At 33.2% G+C, this 27,362-nt stretch overlaps 4 protein-coding genes across 5 annotated transcripts in view; 2 read left to right on the top strand and 2 right to left on the bottom strand.

The window, feature by feature from the left end:
- LOC149902520 (uncharacterized) overlaps positions 1 to 4,081 on the top strand; it is a 33,281-nt gene extending 29,200 nt beyond the window's left edge. The window contains exons 27-31 of the mRNA XM_090109796.1: positions 460 to 625; positions 1,199 to 1,328; positions 1,710 to 1,795; positions 2,427 to 2,531; positions 3,350 to 4,081. Of these exons, the coding sequence (XP_089965922.1) occupies positions 460 to 625; positions 1,199 to 1,328; positions 1,710 to 1,795; positions 2,427 to 2,531; positions 3,350 to 3,487 (625 nt within the window). The 3' untranslated portion in view covers positions 3,488 to 4,081. The remainder of the gene's footprint in view (positions 1 to 459; positions 626 to 1,198; positions 1,329 to 1,709; positions 1,796 to 2,426; positions 2,532 to 3,349) is intronic.
- A 1,152-nt stretch (positions 4,082 to 5,233) lies between these two features.
- On the bottom strand, positions 5,234 to 19,076 carry LOC149902519 (gem-associated protein 5-like). The gene is made up of 18 exons (XM_090110015.1): positions 18,807 to 19,076; positions 18,514 to 18,673; positions 17,927 to 18,143; positions 17,181 to 17,811; positions 16,831 to 17,013; positions 16,089 to 16,397; positions 15,687 to 15,870; positions 15,063 to 15,225; positions 13,931 to 14,084; positions 13,223 to 13,362; positions 12,859 to 12,980; positions 11,409 to 11,583; positions 10,781 to 11,074; positions 8,477 to 8,624; positions 7,281 to 7,360; positions 6,675 to 6,807; positions 5,816 to 5,902; positions 5,234 to 5,517 (listed from the first exon to the last, which is right to left on the bottom strand). Exons 1-18 carry the CDS (start codon positions 18,992 to 18,994, stop codon positions 5,253 to 5,255), a joined length of 3,633 nt encoding a protein of 1,210 aa, XP_089966141.1. The 5' UTR covers positions 18,995 to 19,076; the 3' UTR covers positions 5,234 to 5,252.
- A 2,224-nt stretch (positions 19,077 to 21,300) lies between these two features.
- Positions 21,301 to 23,695, top strand: LOC149902518 (protein FAM50 homolog). Its single transcript, XM_090110051.1, has 6 exons — positions 21,301 to 21,760; positions 21,964 to 22,065; positions 22,594 to 22,798; positions 23,066 to 23,220; positions 23,298 to 23,410; positions 23,557 to 23,695. The coding sequence occupies exons 1-6, from the start codon at positions 21,416 to 21,418 to the stop codon at positions 23,654 to 23,656; spliced, it is 1,020 nt and encodes a 339-aa protein (XP_089966177.1). The 5' UTR covers positions 21,301 to 21,415; the 3' UTR covers positions 23,657 to 23,695.
- On the bottom strand, positions 23,190 to 27,245 carry Dhdds (Dehydrodolichyl diphosphate synthase subunit). 2 transcript variants are annotated; one of them, XM_090110053.1, is made up of 6 exons: positions 26,860 to 27,245; positions 26,640 to 26,773; positions 26,303 to 26,451; positions 25,934 to 26,109; positions 25,537 to 25,739; positions 23,190 to 24,019 (listed from the first exon to the last, which is right to left on the bottom strand). In XM_090110053.1, coding segments are annotated over exons 1-6 (861 nt in total). In that variant the 5' UTR covers positions 27,058 to 27,245; the 3' UTR covers positions 23,190 to 24,018. The 2 variants fall into 2 exon arrangements, with proteins under 2 accessions (XP_089966179.1, XP_089966178.1); XM_090110052.1 differs by lacking the exon at positions 23,190 to 24,019 and having other exon boundaries at positions 25,530 to 25,739; positions 26,860 to 27,244.
- Between the last annotated feature and the right edge of the window lie 117 nt (positions 27,246 to 27,362).

Here is a 27,362-nt window from a genome sequence, read left to right as displayed (position 1 = left end):
CGTCCGATTTACCCGCATTGCTCTGCTCTTATTGTCTGAGCGTAATGGTCTAAGATCCGAATATAGGTCGACCTGCACCGGCGTGATAATAGAATGAGACCAATTTTATAATAAATGTAGTCTATTAAAAAATCTATTAAAGATGGGTTGACTGAAAAAATCCTGGATATTGGTTGCAAATTTAATATGTGATATGAAATATTATATCGAAAACTTGCAGAACTTTTGGAATTTTTTTCACGACCATACAGCAAAAAATAATTTAATTGCAATTTTAACAATGTTCCGGACTGCGGACAAGGTTGCAAAATGAGATTTATTGTCGTCCCAATGTACCATTCACTTGACCGAAGTTTGAAAACTTTTGGAATTATTGTGAATTGATTGTCTTGACTGACTGGAGTATATAGCATAACAGTAGTATAGATATACAATCTAACGCTATTTATAAAACTATAGGGAATTAGAAGCGACAAAATCTGAGCTAGAGCGTGTCAACAAGGAGCTTTCGAGTGTCCAAGAGCGATGTCGGGAACTGGACGAGGAGTGCGACACGTGCGCGGAGTATCTCAAGGAGCGGGACGAACAGTGTCAGAGACTTAAAGAGGCTAAGACTTCGCTTGAGGTTTGTGGGAAATTTAGTAGTAAAAATTACTCAATAATACGAATAACTATATTAAGTATGGCTTCAAACACTAAATGAAGCGATATGATTGATTCTTTACAAATACATTCCTCGCAACGCAAAGCAAGGTTATAATTTTATAACTATTTTGTAATTTTATTAACAAAAATTGAAAGAGCTAGGAATAATCTTTCTAAAATATTTCGCGAACTTTAACGTTCTTTTGACAATGTTGCAACAGCAACTTGCATTTATTCCAATGAAATGAAAACTGCGCAAGCGAGACTTTCAATACTCTTTTACAAAGGAATGTAACATCTTATGATTTCGAAAACTCGAGAACATGATTTTTTTATTTTATATTAGTTATTTTTAAATTTTATAGACCTAGACACTGTTGGCCATTTTATCTGATGAATAAACTTGACAGAACATATTTAGAAGTGGCCTTAAATCTAATAGACTTTCGCTCTCTTCGATAAGCATTTTGTTTCTAAGTAAAAACCAGAGTGTCGTTACAATAAACATCTATTAATAACATTATGAAAGTATATTTTTGTATTTGTTTAACAGATGAAACTACTAGAATACCAAGAGAGCAGTGTATGTATGTCTGTGCGCAAAAAGCGGCGGCAGACATTGCACGATCAGAACCGACGGCCTGAAACCGATAGAGTCGATGTGGCGACGGAAACTAGTGATGGTATGTTTGTTTATTTGTTTTATTATTTATTTATTTGTGACTAGCAGTAAAATATGGAAAGATAGTTGGAAAGAGCTGTTTATTTTAAATGTATTTAAGAGACGAGAGTAAAAGGTAGTGTAGAAAGTTGGATTGACACAAAAACTCGTCCCGAGGCCATGGTCTTTATAAAACGTTTGAAACGTCAAGATAAAATGCAATAAATCATCTTTATAATTCGTGTAAAAATGTATAATACACCCGCCGATTCGACACATAAATGAATGTTATATTTTATTATTCAGGCTTAGAAACTTGGATTTTAGCATGACACTAAAGATTTCTTAACTACCTTCATTATGTTGGATTCGATTGCTTTTAATTTAAAATACACTTCCACAGATTTCCTGAGTTATCAAGTTGAAAGAGACGAAACATGCAAAAAGTCGAACGAGAGACATGCTGAGGAGTTGAAACGACTTAGAATTGTGAGTAATGAAAACACACTTGTTATAGATATTTTGCAGACATTTTGCAAGTGCCGAAACGGAACCCCTTCAATATGTCTCAATAAGTAAAATTACTAAATGACCTGAATTGGTAGTATAATCGTTTCATTAGTTTCTTCCGTTATCTAAGTTATTTTTAATAAATAGACACATAGTTATAGTAGTAGGGTGTTAATTATCTATATAAGTATTTATTTAAAATTATATATATGTATGTTTATCAGCCATCTGGTTTCCATAACACAAGCTAAGACTTAGTATGGGATCAGATCGTGCCGTGTGTGAAAATTGTCCCGAAATATTTATTTATAACATATCCTTGTTTTTCTTTTCTATACTAATTTAATATTTAACACTTCATAATTAAAATGATGTTAAAAAAATTGGTTGTCTGTAAAGTCGGTTTACTGACGACAGTTGAACGTGACAACGTCCGATTGTGATTCTTGGTCGCTCGTTCCGCGCTCTCGCTTGCACTTCAAGCCTTACATGGAACGCCTCAGAGCGAGGTAACGCCGCATGAGTCATGTTTTTTCGCGCGCGCAGCCGGCTCTATCGAATTATAAGACGTTGTCACGTCAAAAAATCTAATTCGGTTATGATTTGACAGGCGCTCGAGAGGCTGTCCCAACAGAAGACATTGCTGGAACAACAGTTGGCAGTTACATCGGCTGCTGCACCGCTCTATGTGGCCACGGGAAGCGCTATTGTCCAGGTTAGAAAACATGATTAATCCATACTAATATTATAAATGCGAAAGTAACTCTGTCTGTCTGTCTGTCTGTTACTCAATCACGCCTAAACTACAGAGCCAATTTGCATGAAATTTGGTATGGATTTATTATGATACCCGAGAAAGGACATAGGCTACCTTTTATTGCGAAATATGTACCACGGGCGAAGCCGGGGCGGACCACTAGTAAGTTATTATTTAAAGAATGTATAATAGATCGAAAATTGAGATTACTCAAACAGACGTTGATAAGAGGATGGAGGTGCTATTATTTTATAGTAGCTGTGCCCCGCGGTTTCACCCTCATTGCTCCGCTCCTGAGATTAGCGCTTTAAAACAAACAAATAAACTCTTCAGCTTTATAATATTAGTATAAATTTATAATTTTTAAGCTATTGCATAGCTTCTATCGCGGGCCTTGAGCGCGGCGACCGAATGTAAAAATTCCGTAACGAAAAAACCTAACGCCCCCCACTCCAACCGGCACAACGATGCGATGCTATGCAATAGCTTTACCGCGGCAGTCCTCGAGTGCCACACGTATTTTTTTATAAATAAATTCACGAAAACAAAAGTCCAAAAGCTGATGACGAATCTTGATCTATTTAAGGTAGCCACAACAAAATAATACGATACATCCTTTAGTAAGGCAACTCGATTTTTTAATGTCCTATTATATAGGATATGCATCATTATCCAAAAAACATTACCAGATCATTTTGTCGGTTTTAGCGAAACTATAAAATGTTTATATGGACTTGTTTATAGAAAATCCTGAATATTTATTCTATTTTTTTCAGAATCAACAATTTGCTGACGTGATGAAAGAGAATCAAAAGTTGAAGAAGATTAACGCGAAATTAGTGAGAATATGCAAGAAAGGCAAACCAAGTAACACTAACCAGGAAAATGAGGATCCCGCTGACGATAATAACTAATAAATAATATTACTATTAACAATAATAATGATGATTATTTATTATCTATCTAGTTTCAATCAGAAGCTGGTCTTTTGTTTGTTTTTTTTTTTTTTTCACTTGAGGATAGATTTTAATTTTTGTGCAATTTAAATGATTATTTTATGAAGAATAATTTTGTGTCGACGAATTCAATTATTTATATTTTATTATCTGTTTGAGGCCAGCGTTTTGTTTTTTTTTTTTTGTGACCGATTAAGACTGAAATAGCACAGCATTCCGAAAGCATTTGTGATTGTATAGTGAGTGAAAAAACGATTGGTGCCATTTTATAGAACAAATTATTTGATTGTATGCCTGGCTTCGAAGTATATTTATATGAAACTTTAGTAAGCAGTATTATGATTATGCTTGTACTTAATAATGTGATAACTATAGGTTTATTTTTGATTAACCTAATACGTATCTTGTTGATGATCACTTAAGAAAATGCACAAATGACTAATGTACCAAATATCGTTAATGTTTGACAATTATTTTGTAATCTATAGAATGGTTGTAATAAATTGATATGGTGCCTATTATAATATTTCAATAAATTAATTATTTTTTTTATGTTGTTGTTTTATTTTCATCGGACCCCTTTTTTTCTTATAATGGACTTTATTTTAGGCTAGCCACTTGCCCCAGCTCCGTTTGTATTGATCCGAAATGAAACAAAATAAAATATAACCATAAAGACACTACTCTCACTTGGCAACTTTAAATTTTTATAACAATGCTGTAGTAAGTACTCGAAATGGTCGCTAGTGTACTCTTGCTCCAAAGATTTTGATTTTCGCTACGCTTAGGGTGCCACAGGTTTTCCACAAATAATTTGCGATGAGAATGTTCGTGCGATGATGTCTAGCAAAGCTGTCGATTTTGTGAAGCTGTGAATTTTCGTCTATTGCTCAAAGAATCAATCATATCGCTTAATTTAGTTTGAAGCAGGTTTGCAAACCTAGAACCGCTGAGCCGTTTCCACCAGAGCTGTGGTGAGCGAGCCGAAGTAAATGAAACGATTCTATTGGTTCTTTAAAACTCGTGCATTATTATTGGTTGATAAGCTCCCGTCGTCGTATCTCAATACGGCCTATTGAAAGACGCACAGACAGACAGACAGCGAAGTTTCAGTAATCACTACATAGTAACAAAGTCGCTTTCTCTGTCCCTATGTCCCTTTGTATGCTTAAATCTTTAAAACTACGCAACGGATTTGGATGCGGTTTTTTTTAATAGATAGGGAAATCTAACAATGGAATTTGATTGTGATTTAAAATTAACTTCTTAAAATGTAGATAAGTAATTACATTCGTGCTTATTGTTGGCGTAGCATTTGACTCAAGGAGAGATAATTTTGAATTTGAGTTTGTGTTTGGCGTTTGGCGTTTGGCGTTTAGCGTTTGGTGTTTGTGTTTGGTGATTGTGTTTGTGTTCGTGTTCGTGTGTTCATGTTCGCGTTCGTGTGTTCGTGTTCGACTGGTAATAGGTGGAACAATTCCTCAGAGCACTCCCCTTAGTAGATTCTGTACAATATAAAAAGAGACGCAACGTCTCTTCGCACTGACATCGAGCCTATCGGAAAGCCTACGGTCATCGACAATTCGAGCTGCTCGACGTTGAATGCGGTCAAGAGGAAGGATTTTGGAGAATTGACACTGTTCCACCAATAAATAACAACTAAATGCCGTATCAAGATTTGGGGAAATCAAAGCCATATTATTATTAAAATAAAAACGTTTATTTACACAGCAACATTAACATTTTTGGCATTTTCAACACTGGCTAATTCAGTAAACAACTCCGCCCTAGAAGGCAAAGGTTCTAAGTCTTCTGTTTCTTCTTCATCATTTGTATTTTCTATCTGTTGTAATTTATCATCTATGTGTTCTGCGAATTTCATTTGACCCGCCATTTTAGCTAAATCAGCCGCGAGTTTCAAATATTCTTGACTATTTATTTTCGACAGCGCGACTGCAGCTTGGTATGGATCATTTAGTATTATGTAACTGAAAACAAACAACGAAAAATATTAATTCATTTATGATATTAGTTTTATATAGCTTTTTTTATAAATGAGAAATTTTAAAATAATAAGTAATATTCGACCACGAAGCGTGATTAGAACCCGCGTTTTTGCCTACGAACATTCAAGTCGTGATCGATTTTTTTTCTTGTCTTTAAAATTTCTTAATTCTTTTTTTATACGCTTTAATCATTACCATGTATTTTTTTTACTTGGAAGCTACACATCTTGTTTTCTCATTCATAAATAAATTGCATGCATACAAAATTAAATATATTTACCAGACACTAGCCAAAGGGTACATTCCATTTTTTATGCTGTCCTCAGCCCACAGTTTAAGTGTCTCTTCCGCTATACTGTCCATGTGCCTACAACGAAAAATGTGGTTAAGACTTGTATATTACTTTTGTAAAAAAAATCTAACATATTATAGAAATTAAAGACAGGCGGAATTTAAACGCGATTTATTCATTATATTATTATAAACCCGACATTTCGCACACTTTACATAAATGTATTATACATACTCGCGGAAAAGCAAACACAAGAAAATACTAAAATAGTAATAATAGATGTTACTCATAATGTAAAATTATCAGTTAAGAGGAGGCTCTCACTGAGAGACCGGTTAAGGTACTAGACACTAACACAGCCGTAATAAAGTTGAATATCGCGTGCGCTCTTTGATCGTGTTCGAGCTCGAAAAGTCTCAATTCTTATTTCGTTTAAAACTAAAGTAATAATTGATCTAGAGAAAAAATATCTTGGTATTCAATAGTAAACTCTATTTTCTTACTGTTAACATTTATTTTAGACATAAAGTCCAAGTAAATCTTTAAAAAAATGTAATAATCCTTAAAAAAGGCATAATTTTTTAATAAAAAATGAATCGAGCGAAAATGTTACAATAACGTAACTGTCTTGTACATCGAAAGAAAAAGACCCAATAAATTATATACTAAAGTTCCATTTTGATTGTATGTGTGCCTGTTTCAGAATATTAATGCAAATTCACATAAAATTTAGGGAGCCTCCCCTTAAGAGAGTTTATAGAAAATTCTTATTAATGTTTTAATCAAATTTTAAAGTAAGATTTAAAATACTCCATTGAAATAATCAATAAAACATTTTACTACACACCTAGTTCTCGATAATAAATAGGCTTCTTTAAAAAGCCTCGCCTCATTGAGCACTTGTACTGCCTTCTTTACATCGTGTACGCTCAGTAACAACGCTGTTTTCCTCAATATTATTCCGCCATATTCTCTGTTAGCTGAAATCAATAGTTATTTTATTATAATAATAGTAAACATTCGTGTTTTATTGAATTTTCAAAGCTAATCTTTGTGATTAAATGTAATTTTAAAATGATTTGTAATTAACCTTCGCCTTAACAAAGAATTAACCGATGTGGTCAAGCAATTCTCGAGTTTTCCGCTTAGCAACATTTGGGGACTCATTTTTATTGAAGTGAAACTTCTTTATCGGGGTTGGAAAAAAATTTAGTGTAACATTTTTTCGTTACGCGTGACTTTTTCCGTTACGCGCCTATCTTGTTCTTATCCCTACCACGCGTGATTTGACGTATTTCTGTCAAGTTGCATATAGTAAATTTTTTTTGAAAAATAAGGTTAAGTATAAAGAAGATTCACTTCATACGTGTGTACACTAGTACACGCACACATTTTTTTATATAAATAATAATGATGACAAATAGGAACTTCAATTTAATACTAAAGTACATACGTCTCAGTTTCTCTCTTTCTCCTTTGGCAATCATCCTGTCTATCTGAGCTAAGTATAGCTGCATTGTGTCCTTCCAATATCTAAAATGAAAACATTTATTAAAACTTTATTATGAAGCATGGCTTTAATACCCTAAGGGCCGATATTTCAATGCTTGGATAAAACTTATCCATCCAATAAAGTATTACACGATGATATTAAAATGTCACGTAAACTGTCAAATACGGGCAATTAGAATACGTTTTTTAAATGATAGTTTTATACATTATTCGACGAATAAGTTTTAACCAAGCATTGAAAAATCAGCCCTAAATATGTAGATCCATATATGTATCATTTCCACACGAAATGATGTTGATTTTAAGTGGTTACGAATCTCGTTAACAGCTACTAATTTAACAGTCATTCCCAAAACTATGGCGAGTTCTCAATTCGCAGCGAGGGTGTTTAATTAAAATATTTGTTTTTGCAAACATAGAAAACAATAATAATTAATATAATAAATATCTGGATATATAAAATATCTGGATCTGGCGCACGAGGTTGTCGAGATGTGGGACGGTGTGTCTGCCGAGATAATCCCTATAGTTGTGTCCACCAATGGGCTGGTTCCTGCCTCCTTAAAACAATATTTAAGGAGGTTGGATTTACCGGTAAAGCCCATGACAGTGGGGATACAGCGGGCAGTCCTTCTGGATAACGCTCGGATAGTCCGAAGGTTCCTCACTCAGTCGCCCTAGACTCCGGCCGTCTGGCCACTCAGCCGGAGTTTTATTTTCAGCACCGCCGCGAGGCGAGATACTTGCCCCCCCAATATAATTAACAATTACATGAACCTGAACCAACATACTAATTTCACACACAAAAATTCCACCAAAAAAATAGCTCCGTAAATCATATAAAAGTAATATATCAATAATTATATAAAAGTATGGATTAAGACCGCACAGTGACAGTCCTTAGTACAGTGGTTGACGCATGAGCGTAGAACCGAGGGTCCTGGGTTTGATTTCCGGTGGAGACAAAGAAAAAAAAATGTCTCGGTCTGGCAGGACACAGAAGGCTGATCACCTACTTGTCTCTAAAGAAAATCGATCAGTCAGGATCATATTGCGTAATGCATCTGCCCCTTACCCCACAAGGGGACATGGGACTTCACTTTATGGATTAAGAGTAAATAAACAATTATTTCTTACTTGAACGAAACGCAAGGCGCCAAACTAACAAGGAAAGGGCACAAGAAATCCGACTGGTTCGCGTGCTGAATCATTGCGGCCATTTCACCGCGGAATATCGACATCATTATCCACGACTCAGGTCTATCGTTTTCTCGATGGTTTTTCACTGGAAAATAATATAAAATATTATTTATTGTTAGAATTTACGATAAAACTTAGCTAAGAATACATTTAAACAATTGGCGATCTTATTATATGTAGCGATTTCTTCCAGACAACCAGCCCCCCTATGCAAGTGGCTTTCTGTCAGATGTACGGAGAGAAATTCAATGAGAGCAGGTATTGTTTCAGAACACGCAAAAAATATATTTACCTTTATTACAATGAAAAATATTTATACAGGGTGGCCCGTTTATAGTGGTCCAAAAATTTTTTTCAGCTTGAGAGCATCATGAGTAATCATTTAAAACAAACTTTAGTTAAGCGAAAACTTATGGTTTAGAAATTATGATTTTTTTTATAAATAATCCGGATTTTCAATATTTTTGTCACAAAACCACTCTGTTATGAAAACTACTGGACCGAATTGAATGAAATTTGGTATAGGTATAGCGCAATAACCTACCTATCGCACTATTGGCTCATCTTGTGTAAATAATTAGACTGAATTTTTTTATTTTAACTTTTTCTGTAGTTTTTTGAATTTCTCGGCAAAATATGGAGTTTTCGAAAAAATCCTGTGAAAAAAAAATGTACCACCAAGATTTTGCTGGTACTGCTAAAAACTACCTTAACATAGGGTTATTCTTGACACAAAAAATCATAGTTGTCCTTCGATTATAACATCTTCAAAAACAACATCATGTACATTAAAGCATGGAAATCGAAAAATTACGAAATTTACCATAATTTAATTTTAATCATTTGGAACGGCCAATTTTTGATTAAAGAACCATTTATTGCCATAAAAGTCATTACAAATCAGTATTCACATGGCTATAAAACTTAAAATGAATGAAATAAAATTTTTACCTGCCAGCCAAGATAACATAACTTTATTCTAATGTCAATTTATTGAGTTTTTTGTGTTGTTTAGTTTTTATGTTTAAATCTTAATAAAAGGTTTGGAGAATTAATAAAACAAAATAAATATTAATTAACATATTGTTTATTTTTTACAAAAGGTTTTCAAAATGCCGTCCGCCTTTCGCTAAACATAATCTGCATCTGCGTAAGAAATTTCTTCGCAGCCTATTAAATGGCTGCCGGCTTTCTTTAATGGCTGTTATATCCACTTGAATTTTTAGGTATGAACCTATGGTAATAAATGGTATAATACCATAAATTGGTATACAAATGTACCTATGTATAATGAATTTATGGTTATTTATAGGCCATTAATTAGCCATTAAAGAAAGCCGGCAGCCATTTAATAGGCTGCGAAGAAATTTCTTACGCAGATGCAGATTATGTTTAGCGAAAGGCGGACGGCATTTTGAAAACCTTTTGTAAAAAATAAACAATATGTTAATTAATATTTATTTTGTTTTATTAATTCTCCAAACCTTTTATTAAGATTTAAACATAAAAACTAAACAACACAAAAAACTCAATAAATTGACATTAGAATAAAGTTAAGTTATCTTGGCTGGCAGGTAAAAATTTTATTTCATTCATTTTAAGTTTTATAGCCATGTGAATACTGTTTTGTAATGACTTTTATGGCAATAAATGGTTCTTTAATCAAAAATTGGCCGTTCCAAATGATTAAAATTAAATTATGGTAAATTTCGTAATTTTTCGAATTCCATGTGTTAATGTACATGATGTTGTTTTTGAAGATGTTACAATCGAAGGACAACTATGATTTTTTGTGTCAAGAATAACCCTATGTTAAGGTAGTTTTTAGCAGTACCAGCAAAATCTTGGTGGTACATTTTTTTTTCACAGGATTTTTTCGAAAATTCCATATTTTGCCGAGAAATTCAAAAAACTACAGAAAAAGTTAAAATAAAAAAATTCAGTCTAATTATTTACACAAGATGAGCCAATAGTGCGATAGGTAGGTTATTGCGCTATACCTATACCAAATTTCATTCAATTCGGTCCAGTAGTTTTCATAACAGAGTGGTTTTGTGACAAAAATATTGAAAATCCGGATTATTTATAAAAAAAATCATAATTTCTAAACCATAAGTTTTCGCTTAACTAAAGTTTGTTTTAAATGATTACTCATGATGCTCTCAAGCTGAAAAAAATTTTTGGACCACTATAAACGGGCCACCCTGTATAATACATGTTTTCAAAACTAAAAATACTCACTTTCCAAATCCAAGATAGCATTAACATCATTGGTGGTGCCAAACATTTTTAGAAAGTCAGTTCCAGTCTCCAACTCTGGTTGACCTTTTGCAATATCAGGATTATTTAAGTATTTTTCCGCTAATTTTCTTATTTTCAACCCAGTCAAAGGATACATTTGACTATTCATAGTCGGTAAGAGGAATTTCTTATGCGGTTTTATAATATTTTCTGAAACTATCGCTGCCGTCAGATCTTCTTCAATTTTTTTATCTTTCTTCTTCCTTTTGTCTTTCTGGTTTTCATGTTTAACTTCTGCAAGTGAATTATATAAATATTATTATTAACATATATACTTCGCTACCGATCCACGAGATCTAATAGTCCAACTCAGTGCGTACGAATCGACCGCCGTATAGGGTGTAATCGTTTTTTTTGAAGTGAAAACTTCTTTAGCGGCGTTGAGCACTTTTTCTGTAATGGGTATAAAATCTTAAACTCGCGTCAGAACACGTGACCTGATCGAAAAAGCGTAAGACGGAAACCATTCCAAAATATCAAACATGCTCAACGTTAATAATCAAGTTTTCATTGTGTGCGTGCACGTGCCCGATGCTATGTCCCACACCTGGTGGTCTGGTATATATACCTCGGAAGTGCTCCGCCGGGTGGCAGTCGATGTCCCAGGCCCGTAGCGCGCAGTCCCCGCCGCCCGACAGCGCGGTGCGCGCGCGCGCCGGCTGCCCGCTCCACGCGCCGCCCAGCGACATGTGCGCGTGCGAGCCCATTGTGTGCGTGCACGTGCCCGATGCTATGTCCCACACCTGGTGGTCTGGTATATATACCTCGGAAGTGCTCCGCCGGGTGGCAGTCGATGTCCCAGGCCCGTAGCGCGCAGTCCCCGCCGCCCGACAGCGCGGTGCGCGCGCGCGCCGGCTGCCCGCTCCACGCGCCGCCCAGCGACATGTGCGCGTGCGAGCCCATTGTGTGCGTGCACGTGCCCGAGGTTATGTCCCACACCTGGTGGAAAAGTAGTGAAACAATTGAAAGAAAGAAAATACATTTATTTGTACCGATGCACATTAATACATAAAAAAGACGGGTTGCACTCCGGGAGTGCCGGCAGAAGTGAAAACTTGATTATTAACGTTGAGCATGTCTAATATTTTGGAATGGTATCCGTCTTACGCTTTTTCGATCAGGTCACGTGTCCTGACGCGAGTTTAAGATTTTATACCCATTACAGAAAAAGTGCTCAACGCCGCTAAAGAAGTTTTCACTTCAAAAATAAATTAAATTAACTTAAAACTAGTTACAACGGCACAAAATGGATAATATCCACTCAGTGGTTTGAGAATCTAAGGACATATAAGACACTTAGATTATCCACTGATTTTCAGTGGACACCACATCCTGACAGTGGCAGTGTACATATTATGAAAAAAAAATAAATAAAAGCGATAATATAATATATACAATTATTGTTTGGAATTAAATAAGAGGTGCGCCAGGCACGCCCTACAGAAGAGAAATCAAAGGACGTAGCCCGGGCGCATACGTTCGGTTTCTTGATCAGAAATTCAAACACCGACATGGCTTAGAGCCATAAGGCCGCCGTTTGTACATTAAAACCAATTAAAATATTTATAAAATAAGATAAAACCCAATGTACAATCTTACTAATATTATAAATGCGAAAATTTGTGAGGATGTGTGTGTGGGTGTGTGTGTTTGTTACTCTTTCACGCCAAATTTTTTTACTGAACCGATTACAATGAAATTTAGCACACATATATAGGGTAACTAACTAACTAACTAGGGTAAATTCTGATCAGGATACCGAACGTGCGACCCGGCGGCTATCAAGTCTAGATGACATCACGGACCCACCGGTGCCGCACTCGTAGTTGCAATAGCTTATGGACTTTTCCCATTACCCCCCGAGATTTTTTTTAAGTTTTCAAGAAACGATTAAAAGAAACACGTGCACACAACATGGTGTGATGATATATGTAAAGAACTTCACAGCTTTGCGAATAGTTATTACTTATATATTTTGGCATGTTGTATTTTACAGTTATAATAAATGATCTACTCACACGCACGGTGCAATCTTGCGAAGTAGACAATAACAATTCTTCTATATGAGGATTCCATGCTACTTGCAACACAGAACCTTTGTGTCCTGTTAGTGTTTTCCACACTTGCAACTTTGGCACTTCTGCAACAATATTACAACTTATATAGAATGTTTTAATACAACATTTCAAATGAAATCACTAAATTCAATACATAATAGCAAGTATTATAATGAGGAAAGTGACTATAGTGATAAGCATAATTCTTCTAAAGACAAAAATATTGAGATTTATTAGGTGTAAGAAAATCCACTCAACACATTTTAAAATGTTACCAGTAGTATCAATTTTAAAATTAATTTTATTGTTTTTCATATTATCATACCTTCTTTCTCGTCATACTCCAGGATAACAATACTATTCTGTTTGTCCAGTGAGCTGACTGCTATGAGATTCTTATATGGAGATTCTTCATTTGAGCTTGACGTTTGTTGCGGGTGCCAGTCCATGTGATGTATCATTTTACTGCAATTCAATATATTTTCACGGGAATAGTATTTAATAAAAAATAAATAGAAATTTTAGATGCAGATTGCTTGGTTTAAAAAAAATCTATGAATATAAAATTACAATTTAGTATAAGCTCGAAGAGTTCTAGCTGTCCTGGCAAAAGGTGTCCTGCCTTATTCTTATAATTAAGGGGTATGAAAAATAGATATTGTCCGATTTTCAGGTAGGTTGTATTATCTTTCTGGTAAAAATTATGAGCAAAGTTATCACTAATTGCCATTGCATAGCAAAGTACAACAGTAAGTTATATATAAGTCCTACTTACTATGTATTATAAAGGCGAAAGTTTGTAAGTATGGATGTATGGATGTTTGTTACTCTTTCACGTAAAAACTACTGAATGGATTTGAATGAAACTTTACCACAATATAGCTTATACATCAGAATAACACATAGGATAGGTTCTATCCCGGAAATCCCACGGGAACGGGAACTATGCGGGTTTTTCTTTGAAAACGCGGGCGAAGCCGCGGGCGGAAATCTAGTACACACATATTAATAACAAATAACACTCAATGTTTACCTAAACAGAAAAGTAGCAGTAATCGGTTTGTGTGCATGATTCAACATAGCGACCGCACCATGCCCGCTACCAACTAGAATGCCTCGCTCGTACCACCGCACCGCTGATAGGTCCCACTTCTTGCCGTCTATCTCTACCGTTATTGGGGTTGGATCTGGATAATAAATATATATTTTGTTATTAACATAAGTAAAAAAGTAGAATTAATTATGTATGTTTACTATAGTTGAGCCAATTTAATAGGCAACATTTGACGTCTATCAATTTTATCTTCATAGGGTGGTAACCTGCTTAAAAACATCGATTAAAGCGAATTAATCGATACGGACTTTAAACATTTGTCAATCGAACTTGAAACACATATCAATAATTTATGATGATTTTTTATTCCCAAGTAATCAATGCATTCGATTCTAGATGTCAGATTTCGATTTTTAGAGTAACGTCTCTGGTATTTAAAAAGAAAAAAGGATTATTGACACAAAATTGTAGCGACGTCAGTTCTTTAAATAAGAAAATGTTTATTATGTTTAGAATGGTTTATCAGTAAAATCAAATCCTAAAATTAGTTGCATCGGTCATTATTATTATAAATATGTAATCGTAATTGAAAAAAGTTAAGCAAATGTGCAGTTCTAACAAAACGAAATATCATGTTATTCTATGTCGTCGTTACTAGGTTACGTTGTTGAATTTTGTTGAACTGTCAAATGTTGCCTATTAAAATGGCTCTACTATAATAATAAAATTGGCGTGTCTGTTCGTAATATTAAAATTTAAAGCTTTTTACTAAATTCGTAGGATTAAGTTTGAAGTATAATATACTGGATTATTGTTTTTCGGAAATGCTATAACAGCTTTTTACTAAATTCGTAGCAGTTTGAAATATAAATCATACTGGAATTTTTTTTCGGAAATGCTTGTTTTTTGGAATCCTTTTTTCCGTCAAATTACTTGTGCCATTTAACATAATCATAGAGAGTTCTTATGGACATATAAAAAAACCGTAACACATTTTTTTCTATCAAAGAATAGTAGTAAGAACATAAATAGCTATAGTCAATAATTATTTAAAATCTGCATAAAATTTCGATATTTTATCGTTTTATCTACCCAAATATCAACTAATTACCTGCAGTAACGTTCTTAGTGTGATACATGACAAGTTCACCCCCACCACACGCATACAAACAATCTTTAGGACCCCAACACATAGAATATATGCCTCCACGCAACGCTGGTACTAAGGTCCGCGCTGGCTTCTCAGTTTTACCGCCCGTGTCTATTAGACCTACCTGTTAAGGTAAATTATCGATAACATATTAAATAACCTTTAATAACTCAGGCCCCGGAAACACAGACACAATAGAAAATCTATTGTGTCGTGGACCGATCGGGTCGTTCGGGGCTCAATGGGTTAACTTAATGTTTCAACAACAATTATTTCATTGAATTAATGAATGAATAGCCAAAATTTTTATTGTAAAGTGTATCATATCTTTTTTGAATTGCATTGAAATTTGCAGTGAAAATTATTGAATGTACTATTTTTATGAGTACATATTTTACTTAATTATTAAAAGGAAACTTAACATGGAAATTCATTGTTTGTTAAATTCATAAATTTATTTTCTTTCTTTTCTTCCTACACATTTATCTTTCACTTGTGAAACACAAAAACTTTAGTTTTGAATTACGAACTGAATCCTATATATAATTTTAAAACACTGCTATTTATTAATAATCCAAAACATACCCTAGACTCAGCAGTACCAAACGCCAATAGATTTTCAGTAGTTGGATGCCATGTAACGGTAAGAACTTTTCCTTGAACATTCTGCCAATATGTATGTACGGTCCCTCTATATAGTTTTGGATCATCCTCATCTATATCGGCTTCCCATATTCTTACGGCTCCATCCCCTACGCTTATGGCAACCCTGAATACAAATATAATATTATGTAGAATATACAACTGAGCCCGGGCAAAATTAAAGGCCAAAAAAATATTGTTTTTCATCTTGATGTTGGAAAAAGATGACTTTCATAATTTAAATAGTCTTAGCTCTTTAGTAGTTTGTATTGCTTAATAATACAAAGTTAATATTATAAGCTCAAATAACAAATTCCTGCCAGACTACTTTTATTAATTACTTACTGTCTGGCATCATATGGACATGATTCAATTGTATAAACATATCCTCCACATGAATTATACACGGCTAGTGTTTCATGTTTTTCCACAGAATAACAAACTAAATTCCTATCTTGTGACGCAGACCAGACTATCCAATCCTCTTCATTTACTTTATAATTATTTATTTCACTGAATGCATTGTCTGAATGATCTGTTGAATGTTCAGTAGTTTTGTCGTTTGGTGACTGTATTTTTGGTGCGTTAGACGCAATGCAAAACAGGCCGCGTTTGTGTAAGCTGTGTTCCAGTTTCCATTTCATTTTATTTTTACTGAAATAGAAGAAATAAATTAGTGTTTAATAGTTTTTGGTGTCACAGAAGTCTTTGTGAACTTAGAATTTAACAAATTTTTCAAATTTCTGAAAGGCCAAAACGTTCGTAGTCTCCGACAATGCGAACGCTCATGGTCATGGCCCATGGGCGACGATGAGCTTCCAGAAAGTGAGTGGGTCGCCTGCTCTTTCGTTGAAATTCACATAAAAACAAAAATCGTTACGCATTTTAAATGCGTCTTAATAACATTACGAATAAATGTCTCGTAAAAAAAAACGAGAAAAAAATCAAAGAAATAAATTATGCCCTCATTTCGAGTTCTATTTTTTTGTATGAGATACAAAATTTTATATTATATTTAATGGTTAGACAACAATTATTCTGGGCTATAATAATATACATATAATATAATATTAATTGAAATACATACCAATCCAATTTAAGTGGATTACATGTAAGCAGTTGGCTCTTTCCATCAGCAATAAGTAAAGTTTCAGGTTTATACCACAGCAGGGTTGCCCATGCTGGAATCTTATGTTTCTGGTTTTTACTTGCATTTGCAACTGCACAACTTGATACCAACTTGCCTGATTTTGACCATATCCGAACACCACTGAAATATTATATCAATTGTATTTTTACTAGATATGATTTAGGAAAATGAAAGAAAATTATGTTTTTAGTTCGATATAGTTGTATAGGTACTTAATTTTTTAAATTTAATATCAAACAAAATTTTTTATAATGTTCAATGCTTAAAATATATTTCTATTTAGTTACCCTTGCTTTCCAATGGACGCCAAAAGATGTTTATGTGGATGACAGCTCACTTCAACTCTATCAGGTTTCTCTTGAATTTCACTTGGTAAATCTTTTTCAATAATTTCTTTTTCATTAATTTCTGTTTCATTAATTTCTGTTTCATTAATTTCTTTTTCATTAATTTCTTGACTCACATGTGCCTTATCCATAGCATCTACAAGATCTTCAATTGTATCTTCCGGAGCATTCTTAATTTTCAACAAATCCTCTTTTAACTTCATACATTCAGCTAGAAAATCGCTATCATTGTTTTTCTCTTTCTTAGTTTTAACGACAATCATCTCAGGCTTATATTTTCTGTGGCCAAACTCATCTTCTTCATGATCTTTGTAAATATCGAACATGTCGTCTTCTTGCACAATGGAATCATCAAAACTATCATCAGGCAAATCTTTGGTAACACCAGATTTATTTAAACCCTCAGCCACTTCACCTTCTAGTCTTATTTTCGCTAATCTATCGGATAGATGTGATTTTTTCTGAGATTCCTCTAAAGATTTCTTAACTAAAACTTCATACTTGGGACACCATGATACATTTACAATTTCTTCATTTTGCCCTCTGACTTTGTATAAAACCTTTCCAGTACCTATCAATTTAGGAGGTTCAATTTTAATTACAAAATTATTATAAATAGCAAATCTGTTTTTAATAACATTGTACTAACAGACTGAAACAATAAAAATTACAATAAAAAAACTCACCGTTTAGATCAATTACAAAAACTACACCCTGCTTAGTTCCTACTGCAACATTTAGGAGTATGTGTGGTGAACATGCAAGACATGTTGGTTTGAAACTTTTAAGGAATGTGTTGAAAGACTTAGCGATATTTGTAGATACATCCCACTTAACAATATTACCAAAATTGCCAATAGTCACAACAAATGTTTCATTGCTATAGCCCACACCAACCACTTCCTGTAAATATTTTTTTTAGTTTTACTTATATAAAAAAATTGTTATCATTTGTTTGGTTTTGTATTAACTATTAATAATAATTAGATAATCAGCATTGATAATGATAAATATGTTTTAAATCTTAGCCCTACTTAGTACCACTCCACAACAATTTAATAAACATAAATTCTACAAATAAATTTGTTTTAAACTGTTTCTTTTTTGCATATAAATCTAAGTAGCACATACTTAATAATTAAATGATATAAAACAATATACTCTAATAATTATAAAATTACACATCATTCTGGATTCAAATAATTTATGTAATTTTCCGATTAATAATTGATGATGAATTTCAATAGTAAGAAATAAATAAATTGTTACCTACCTCCTTTTCAGTATGGTGTATGTCATGACTTTGTTGAAATTTAATTTTGACTGAATTATCAATTATACTTAAGGACCATTGTTTCACTATACCATCAGCACTGCCAGCAACTACACATCTTTTTTCAGGCCATTCTGGTGTAAAGTCTACACTGACTATTCTAAAAATTAAATTAAACAATTATTTAAGAAAAATAAAAGTTAGCTACATAAATAAAGAAAAAAATGCAAAAACGGCGAGGAATATTACTTGGGAATTAATAATACACATGTCTAGGATATTACTTCACTTACTTTTCATTGTGCGCTCTGTTCAAGACATGTGCTTGGTAAGATTGATGGAGATTTTCTGGTTTTTTTACCGGTCTTACCACACAAAGGCTTTTACTAGGACCTCCGTAAATGAGCCACCCATCGGGACTTACAGCAATGCCTGATGTTTGAAACCAATTTGGCGAAGGAAATAAGATTGTATCATCCATATTAAAATCTATTCAGAACAACGGTTTGCTTCTTATTTAAACGGAAAGTATAAATTGATCAACGCACAGTACACCACAGCCGGCCTTCAATTTTCAAATTTCATTAAAGAAAAATGTCAAATGTCTCTGTCATAAGTCATTCCCATATGTTGTTAATGGCTTTCACCACAGAGCAAACAAAATTCTACTATTTTATTGGTTTTAATCTGTGGTTTTAATATTTTCGAGTGAAAATTAACGGTTAAAGATTTTATAAAATAAATTTAATTTCGTATGGTATTGCTTTTTATTTCTTATCGGTCGGGGCCGACGTTTCAGTTTCTCGATGCTATTAAAAATAATTAAGCTATTTAAACTTTATTAAATACTAGCTGCTCCGCGCGGCTTCACCCCCGTGGCGCCACTCCTGTTGGTCGTAGCGTAATTATATATTATAGCCTATAACCTTCCTCGATAAATGGGCTATCTAACACCGAAAGAATTTTTCAAATCGGACCAGTAATTCCCGAGATTAGCGCGTTCAAACAAACTCTTCAGCTTTGAATATTAGTATCTTATTAGCCCTTATTCAAACGCGAGCCTGTGGAGGAGCTAACAAAAAAGTAAGATACGTTCCTGGGTAATTTTGGGTCGTAGATTTCAAAAATACACACAAAAAAGGGGTTAGTGGGGGGGAAGTACCCTTTTTTCGGTGGGAAGTATGTATCCCGTCATCTGTTCTCTCTTGTAAAAAGTTTGGATAGGTGGGAACTATAGCTCCCAGTGTCCACTCCAGACATCAATATTTTAAAACACTAGTTAGTTGCCCTGACTCCACTTGTGAATTTAATGTTATCGTAAAAAAATATAAAGATCAAGTTTTTTAATAAAGGAGGTGAAAGTACTCATCAATGCAAGTTTATTTCACTGAGGGAAGAATTCGGGAATTGAAAAATGAATGACTTCAACATAAAAATGGCATTTTTCTAAAACAAAATAAAAACAATAGGTAAATACTAATGTATTGAGTTAAGATTTCTAATTATCTGATCAGGAAATAACGAATAACAATAAATAAGTTGCTTATACCAACTAAAAAAGATTTTTTAGACACACAGATTTTATATATAGAATTTCCGAATGTCGTGTGCAGTGACGAACACTGGGATAATATCTTCCCACTTAAAGACTTAATTTCAATCGACTCTACCAAGGTATAAACGAAAGATTCTGGGCATATTTTTACGTTTCACGCAACCGTAATATAGTCTAGTTTACATAGCTAGAACTCAAATCTACTTATCTAATTTTTTTTGAGCACTACACCAAAAACTAAAAAATAACGGTCGTTTTCGGCTGCAAAATCACGTCGCCTGACTTTGACGTGTGTTTACCACGACATGTAATAATTCTCTGAAAAGTGTTTCCATGAAAAAAAGTTCTCTGAAATGTTAAGATTGCGTAGATAAATATTACACTGCATTAGGTTTAAGCATATAAAAATAAAACACGATTTACTTCAATCTGAGACGTGGGAAGTATAGCTCCCAGCGTTTTAATAAGGGTTAGTATAGATGAAATAAAGCGAACACTTAATACCTACATGGGTAAGGCCACAAAGGCTTTCGTGTTTATAAAAGACATCCGTTTTTTTTTTTGCTGTTATTATCAATTTATAAAATATGAACGTAATATTTAATACTTACTCCTCTTTCATATTTATAAATTACTGGTGGTCCGCCCCGGCTTCACCCGTGGTACATATTTCGCAATAAAAGGTAGCCTATGTCCTTTCTCGTGTATTAAAATATCTCCATACCAAATTTCATGCAAATTGGTACAGTAGTTTAGGCGTGATTGAGTAACAGACAGACAGACAGAGTTACTTTCGCATTTATAATATTAGCACAGACATATTAGTATGGATTTATCTAGTGTTAAATTTAATTTTTTCGAATTCTTTCTTGCGAATAACATGGCGATTTACGAGGACATATTACGAACTTATTATATAAACAGTGCACTCGTTAGTCACCTTGAGATTTGCACATTAGTGTTAAAAGTGATTTTTGGACACAATCAAGGGTATTTAATTAATGTAATGTGTGAACCACACTCCACAGTGTGAACCGTCTGCGACGACCAAGCGACGACACTCTTTTGTAGGAACGAATGATTCGTAGAGTGAAGAGGTGAATGGCAACCATGAATGTGAAGATGCAGCACTACTCTAATGTCAAAACTTTGTCAAAAAGACACATCTTCTTATAGCAAAAAAATGACATGACACAATGACACAATGATTGATGTTTGTCAAATGTCAAAAAAGTAAATATCCAAGTGTTTGCGAGTTGTGTTCTGTGATTATTCTAGAAAAATACTTCTATTAAAATAAATAAGTAGTTATTTCTTAATTCTAAGAAGATAATTAAATAAAGCACCATGGCCCACTACAAGGGTGCAGCGTCTGAAGCTGGGAGAGCTATGCATCTAATGAAGAAAAGGGAAAAAGCCCAACAAGAGATTGAGCTTCGAAAGAAGAAAATTGAGGAGGATCTAAAAATTGATAATATTGAAAATAAGTTTGCAACGCATTATGATGCTGTGGAACAACAATTGAAAAGTTCCACAATTGGATTGGTAACACTTGATGAAATGAAAGCGAAACAGGAACATATTGTCCGCGAAAGAGAGAAGAAATTGGCTCAAAAGAAAGCAGAAAAAGAGAAAGAAAGACAAAAAGAAATAGAAGCTAAACAAGCCCAAAAAAATAAACAAAAGAGACAGGTATTTAGTCCTTTCAATCATTCTGCTTAACCTCTCAACCACCGATCGGCCAGATCCGACCGCGACACAATAGATTTTCTATTGTGTCTGTGATTCCGGGGCCTGATGGATTAAATCAAATCAGCATTAACATAAATCATTACTTTTACCTAAAAATATGTATATATTTTATTTGTTAAGTCCAATATTTGATAATTTTTCAGATACAAGCTCTATCGTTTGATCTCAATGAAGATGAAGAAAATGATGATGATGATGAGGAAGAGGAAAAACCTGATTTAAATTGGAAAGAGAGGGATGAAGTGGTAAGGTTCTAATTTAGTTATAGTGACTGTGAATATGTTCAACTGGTAAAAATAAAGTGAACTATTTTATAAATAAATTATAATGATGTGTTACAACATAAAAAAAAAAGACGGGTTGCACTCCGGGAGTGCCGCCAGAAGTGAAAACTTGATTATTAATGTTGAGCATGTTTGATATTTTGGAATGGTATCCGTCTTACGCTTTTTCGATCAGGTCACGTGTCCTGACACGAGTTTAAGATTTTATACCCATAACAGAAAAAGTGCTCAACACTGCTAAAGAAGTTTTCACTTCAAAAAGTGTGTGTGCCCATATGTGTCAGAAGTGAAACATCTTTGGCAAGGTTCAAAGATACCGAAATCTAACTCTCAACATGTCTTTAGAAGTTTCACTTCAGTAACAGACTTTAAGACCTTTTCATTTCATTGAGTATATTATAGTTACATCCAAACTTCAATAATAAATTATATAATCTTTCCTTTATCAAATATGTGATACATAAATTTATTTTGCTTTTTTATGTCCAGCCTGTTAAAAAAATTAAGAAAAATCCAGATGTGGATACATCATTCTTACCAGATAGAGAAAGGGAAGAAGCAGATCTAAAATTAAGGGAGGAACTCAGATTAGAATGGGTCATGACTCAAGCAAGTCTGAAAGATGAGCCAATTACGGTCACTTTTAGTTATTGGGATGGTTCTGGCCATAGAAAGAATGTTACTTTGAAAAAAGGTTTGTGTTACACCAATAATTATTAATCTATACATAAAATTTCAATTTTTTTTAAATTCATAATTAGCTAAGAATTAACAATAGTAAATTTAAATTCTTCTAGTTTCAATGCATACAATGTAATTAAACATTTTAAATACCAACATATTGTTTTCAATCAGCCTCAAAGAGCAATTGTATGTAAATTTTAATGGCTAAATATAGACATTTTATGAATTCATGGATTTACAACAGAATATTTTCTTAACATTACTTGTATAATTACAGGAAATTCAATTTACCAGTTTCTACAAAGATGCTTAGACACACTACGGCCAGAGTTTAGTGAACTGAAAACAGTTTCTGCCGATCAGCTGATGTATGTTAAGGAGGATTTAATATTGCCACACCATTATACTTTTTACGATTTTATTGTCACAAAGGTAAGTTTTAACAAGACAACAAAAAACATAACAGATAATAAATAATTATTATGTTCTAATACATTTATATTTTACAGGCTAGAGGTAAGAGTGGGCCCTTATTCCAGTTTGATGCTTCTGACGATATAAGATTATTGAATGACGCTACTCAAGAGAAACAAGACTCACACGCAGGGAAAGTCTTATTAAGGTATAACTATTAACATTGGAATGATAAACATTTTCATTTTAAAATGCCCTTCAAATAATTTAAACATTTACACACTCACACAAAATATTAAATTTTATTAACAGTTTAATATTTTACACATTAAAACAATATAACCTTTTTTGCAGGTCCTGGTATGAAAGAAACAAACATATATTTCCTGCATCCAGATGGGAGCCATATGACCCCACAAAAACATATTCCAAATACACAATCAAAGGAAAATAATTTTACTTTAGCTGTAGCAATGATTACTTTTATAAAGCAATCTTGTATTTGTATATTTTAATGTGTTATAAGTTATTTAGTTAAGGAAATAAAATGTGTTGCCAAAAATCTGCTTTAATTTTATTCACAATTAAATATCTTAAATACCTTTAATATTATGTTGGATTTGACTTATAATATTATGTTTTAAAATTTGAATAAAAGATATTTGATTGCAGGATCAGAAGTCCTAAATTATATTTAATATCTGGCCCTAAATATTGCTTTTATTTACACTTAAAAGTGAATGTATGTATTATTTAGTTTTTAAAAAGGATCCCTATCTAAAAATTGCTATTCTAAATCCGTTTGCTATTTATAAACCACAGAACAGTAAAAACATATAGAAGTGCTATAATGTCATAATTAGTATGAAAACCAGTGTCGCCAAACCCACACATTTAAACCGATAGTTATACAGTACACTACAAGTAAACTATGCCTTTGATTGGACAGCTTAATTTGAGTAAAAACTGACTTAGGTTATAAATTCAGCATTTCAATATGTACCCTAACGCACCATGTTACGGTTTATTTTAGTATAACATCCCTAGGTATATTAGCTGTTTTGTTTCTCATTGCACAGAAATTCCAAATTCGAAAACATTCAGCTACTCCACAACAGAGGGCGTTAGTTTTCGATAGATATAAATTTGAAACGCAACACATAGAGATAAGGTTGAAATTTGTTTCACTCAGCATTAATGACATTAACTTGATATTTATCTGATGCTATGCCCTGAGGGATGTCAGCCTTGTTATCGATAATTCACAAATAAATATTTTTTGTGTATTTTTCTTCTTTCTTTTATATGAGTATAGTATAATGTGTCACATTTTGGAGTATGTTTATTACTACTAAGTACGTCTTTTTATATTATTATTATTAAATAAATAATATGTAGTTTAAAAAAACTAAAAAACACGCTTTTTATAGAAAACCGAACTAAAAAATAGAAAATTTTATCAAATTAGTGTATTGTCATCGGTCCTCAATAAATCTACAAAGTTTGAACGAAATCTGGCCGTTTAAAGTGGGTCAAAATCGCGCCCAAAGAAGTCGGTTACAAACATACAGGTGAAGCTAATATAAAGCGTGTAAAAACGGAATAGAATAGTATTAATCTATATTTACAAAATACAAACAGAAAATATGCATTATTTTAAATCTTGGAACTGCCGTAGGTTTCCTGTATCGGTGGCCTTTGTTAGACTGCTTAGTGCTGTTCGGCATCCAGTTAACTCGTCACGTTGCATTTATCCATTTCTCTTTTTTAATTAGCCTCTTTGGCAAATCTATAAATAAATTGGACAAATTAAAGCTAAGGAAAAATAAAATAAAATTTAATATTTATAATGTTTATCTTTTCTAAAGTATCGATACTGTCGATATGCGCCACAAGCATCACTAAAGCGACATTCGTTTGTTTATTGCAATAATATTCCAGAAAGTCTTGTTTGCTGTTCAATCTATAATAGTACTAATTTCTTACGTATTAAGGTTCATTTTGACTAGATATTTGTATACAATTTTGACAAATTACAACAAGCGAAGTTATAACATAAAATATAATTAAAATAAATAAAAATAAGACTTACCGATGGTACGAAATGCCTTCATTGCTGATATTATTTCGTCTGCTATCATTTTTGCACTCTAATACCGAACAACACGTCCTAATTAATGAATAAATATGGAAAAAAGGTTTGACAGCTGACAACCGACTCGAATATTTTTCTGCGCATAACTGAGAGCAAGTTAGGTGATCCTACCTTACCAGTGACACGTGGGCCACGCCCACATCACACTTCTATCTACTTTACTGTTCTGTGTTATAAACTATGTACACTCAACTATTTTTTTTAATTCTTGCCACTTCCTGTCTTCCAGTTTTTGTAAAAATTTCTCTTGATTTTGGTTGTTTTCTTTTTCTGGTAATGAAGGTGGAGCATGCCTTTGGTAGTGTATAATTGCAGCCAAGAAATTCCAAATGGAAAACTCTGGCCATAAAACTTTCGTGAAATATAGCACCGTGTTTGGCATCTGAAATAAAAGTAAATTAGTTAGAAAAGATACATGGAAAGTTGGTTAGTAATAACATGTCCATGTATTTATTTTAAACTAGTTTTCCGGCTGCAGATTTGCCAGCATACAATCCATAATATTGGCTAAATTTCATAATAATTATGATGAGTGAAATTTTTGTAACATATTAATAAATATTAATTTTTATTAACCTGCCAAAGCATAAAGTCGGATAACCTAACTTCTCCAGATGTTCGTATCAAAAGTTCTGCATGTCCCAGGTCTAAGGACTGAGATACCAAGTCTTCATCAATATCTTCAGGAGTTAATTCATTATTCTGGATTCCATTTATTATATGTGAAGTTGCTCTGCTGATTTCATCACGGCCTGTATTTATAAATGTTATGATTATAGACAATAAAAGGAAATTCCAATTCCGGTAAAAATTATTTTACGTCACTTTTTTTACTTCCTATTTTTACCCATATCTAAAATTTTACGATAAAATTGTGAAAAGTGACGTGAAAGAAATACAAACAAACACTTCTCATTTATAATATTAATGATAATTTTTCTCTACCTGTATATGCATAAGCAATGTTCAGACGAAGCTTGTTGTTTTGTTTTGTTGCCACCATAGCTTTGGAAACCATTGCACGAAAGTCTTCAGGTAGTAGGGACATTCTTCCAGCGATGTGTATACGCACCCCCCATTCATTAATTTGATCGCTAAAATTTTTGTGTCATTCATATAATTTTTTTTTCTACTACAATTGTGGACAAATACTTATACAAAATTTTACATTAATCAATAGGTAAATGAGTATAAATCACCCTCTCTAAATCAAATCAAATAGTTATTGTACTGAGTTCTATGATATTTATAACTAAATTAATCAAATATATATCTTACTTACATAGCATCCAATAAACGTTTAAATTTTTCACGTGCCAAATCCATAAGTGCACTAACTTCTTCTTCGCTTCTCTTAAAGTTTTCTATACTGAAGGCGTAAACTGTAACTTCAGGTATACCAAGATCAAGACACCACTGAAAGGAAAAAAAACCATCTAATCAAACAAACAATCATAGCTTGTTTAAATATGTACTATATTAATAATGTAAATTACACAAACCTTCAAGGTTTCCGACAGTTTATCAAATCCTTTGGAATGTCCATCACTCGTTTTTACACTGACTTTTTTTGCATATCGACGATTTCCATCCATAATGAATGCTATATGCTGGGGCACTCGCCCTGTTTTTACAATTTTAATACATAAGAGTTGGAAAAACGATACACAGTTTTCGTTGACCCATTCGGATGTTGACATATTTATAAAATAATTGGAAGGGATTTTATCGCCGGGAAATATTTGGATGAAGAGAATAATTAAGACTTATTTATATGAATTATCGCAAGTTTTAATAAATCGGGATATATATGTAATGTAACAAAACAGCTGTGTATTCGAACTATAGTTGACTGAAAATAATTATTGATAAAATTGTCAAATTTTTGACATGAAATTTAGACCACAACATGACAACACAACATTAAAAAAACTGTGTTATAAAATATGTCACAACACACAGATTATATATTTCACATGGCATTGGTGTAGTCAAAATTGTGCCA

Source organism: Colias eurytheme, chromosome 15, assembly GCF_061535395.1.
Source record: "Colias eurytheme isolate Ceu_HAF_F1 chromosome 15, ilColEury1 Martin Lab GWU primary, whole genome shotgun sequence".
Taxonomy (NCBI): domain Eukaryota; kingdom Metazoa; phylum Arthropoda; class Insecta; order Lepidoptera; family Pieridae; genus Colias; species Colias eurytheme.
Note: the sequence above shows the minus strand (reverse complement) of the source record. Positions and strands in the feature narration are given on the sequence as shown.

Coding starts and splice junctions, on each gene's coding strand:
- LOC149902519 (XM_090110015.1), bottom strand. CDS start 18,994: ATGGATGATACAATCTTATTTCCTTCGCCAAATTGGTTTCAAACATCA. Junction 15,871..16,088: donor TGTCCATATGATGCCAGACA/GTAAGTAATTAA, acceptor ATTTGTATTCAG/GGTTGCCATAAGCGTAGGGG. Junction 11,075..11,408: donor CCCGGCGGAGCACTTCCGAG/GTATATATACCA, acceptor ATTCACTTGCAG/AAGTTAAACATGAAAACCAG.
- LOC149902518 (XM_090110051.1), top strand. CDS start 21,416: ATGGCCCACTACAAGGGTGCAGCGTCTGAAGCTGGGAGAGCTATGCAT. Junction 21,761..21,963: donor AAAATAAACAAAAGAGACAG/GTATTTAGTCCT, acceptor ATAATTTTTCAG/ATACAAGCTCTATCGTTTGA. Junction 22,066..22,593: donor GGAAAGAGAGGGATGAAGTG/GTAAGGTTCTAA, acceptor TTTTATGTCCAG/CCTGTTAAAAAAATTAAGAA.
- Dhdds (XM_090110053.1), bottom strand. CDS start 27,057: ATGTCAACATCCGAATGGGTCAACGAAAACTGTGTATCGTTTTTCCAA. Junction 26,774..26,859: donor AACTGTCGGAAACCTTGAAG/GTTTGTGTAATT, acceptor TTTTCCTTTCAG/TGGTGTCTTGATCTTGGTAT. Junction 26,452..26,639: donor AAACGTTTATTGGATGCTAT/GTAAGTAAGATA, acceptor CAAAAATTTTAG/CGATCAAATTAATGAATGGG.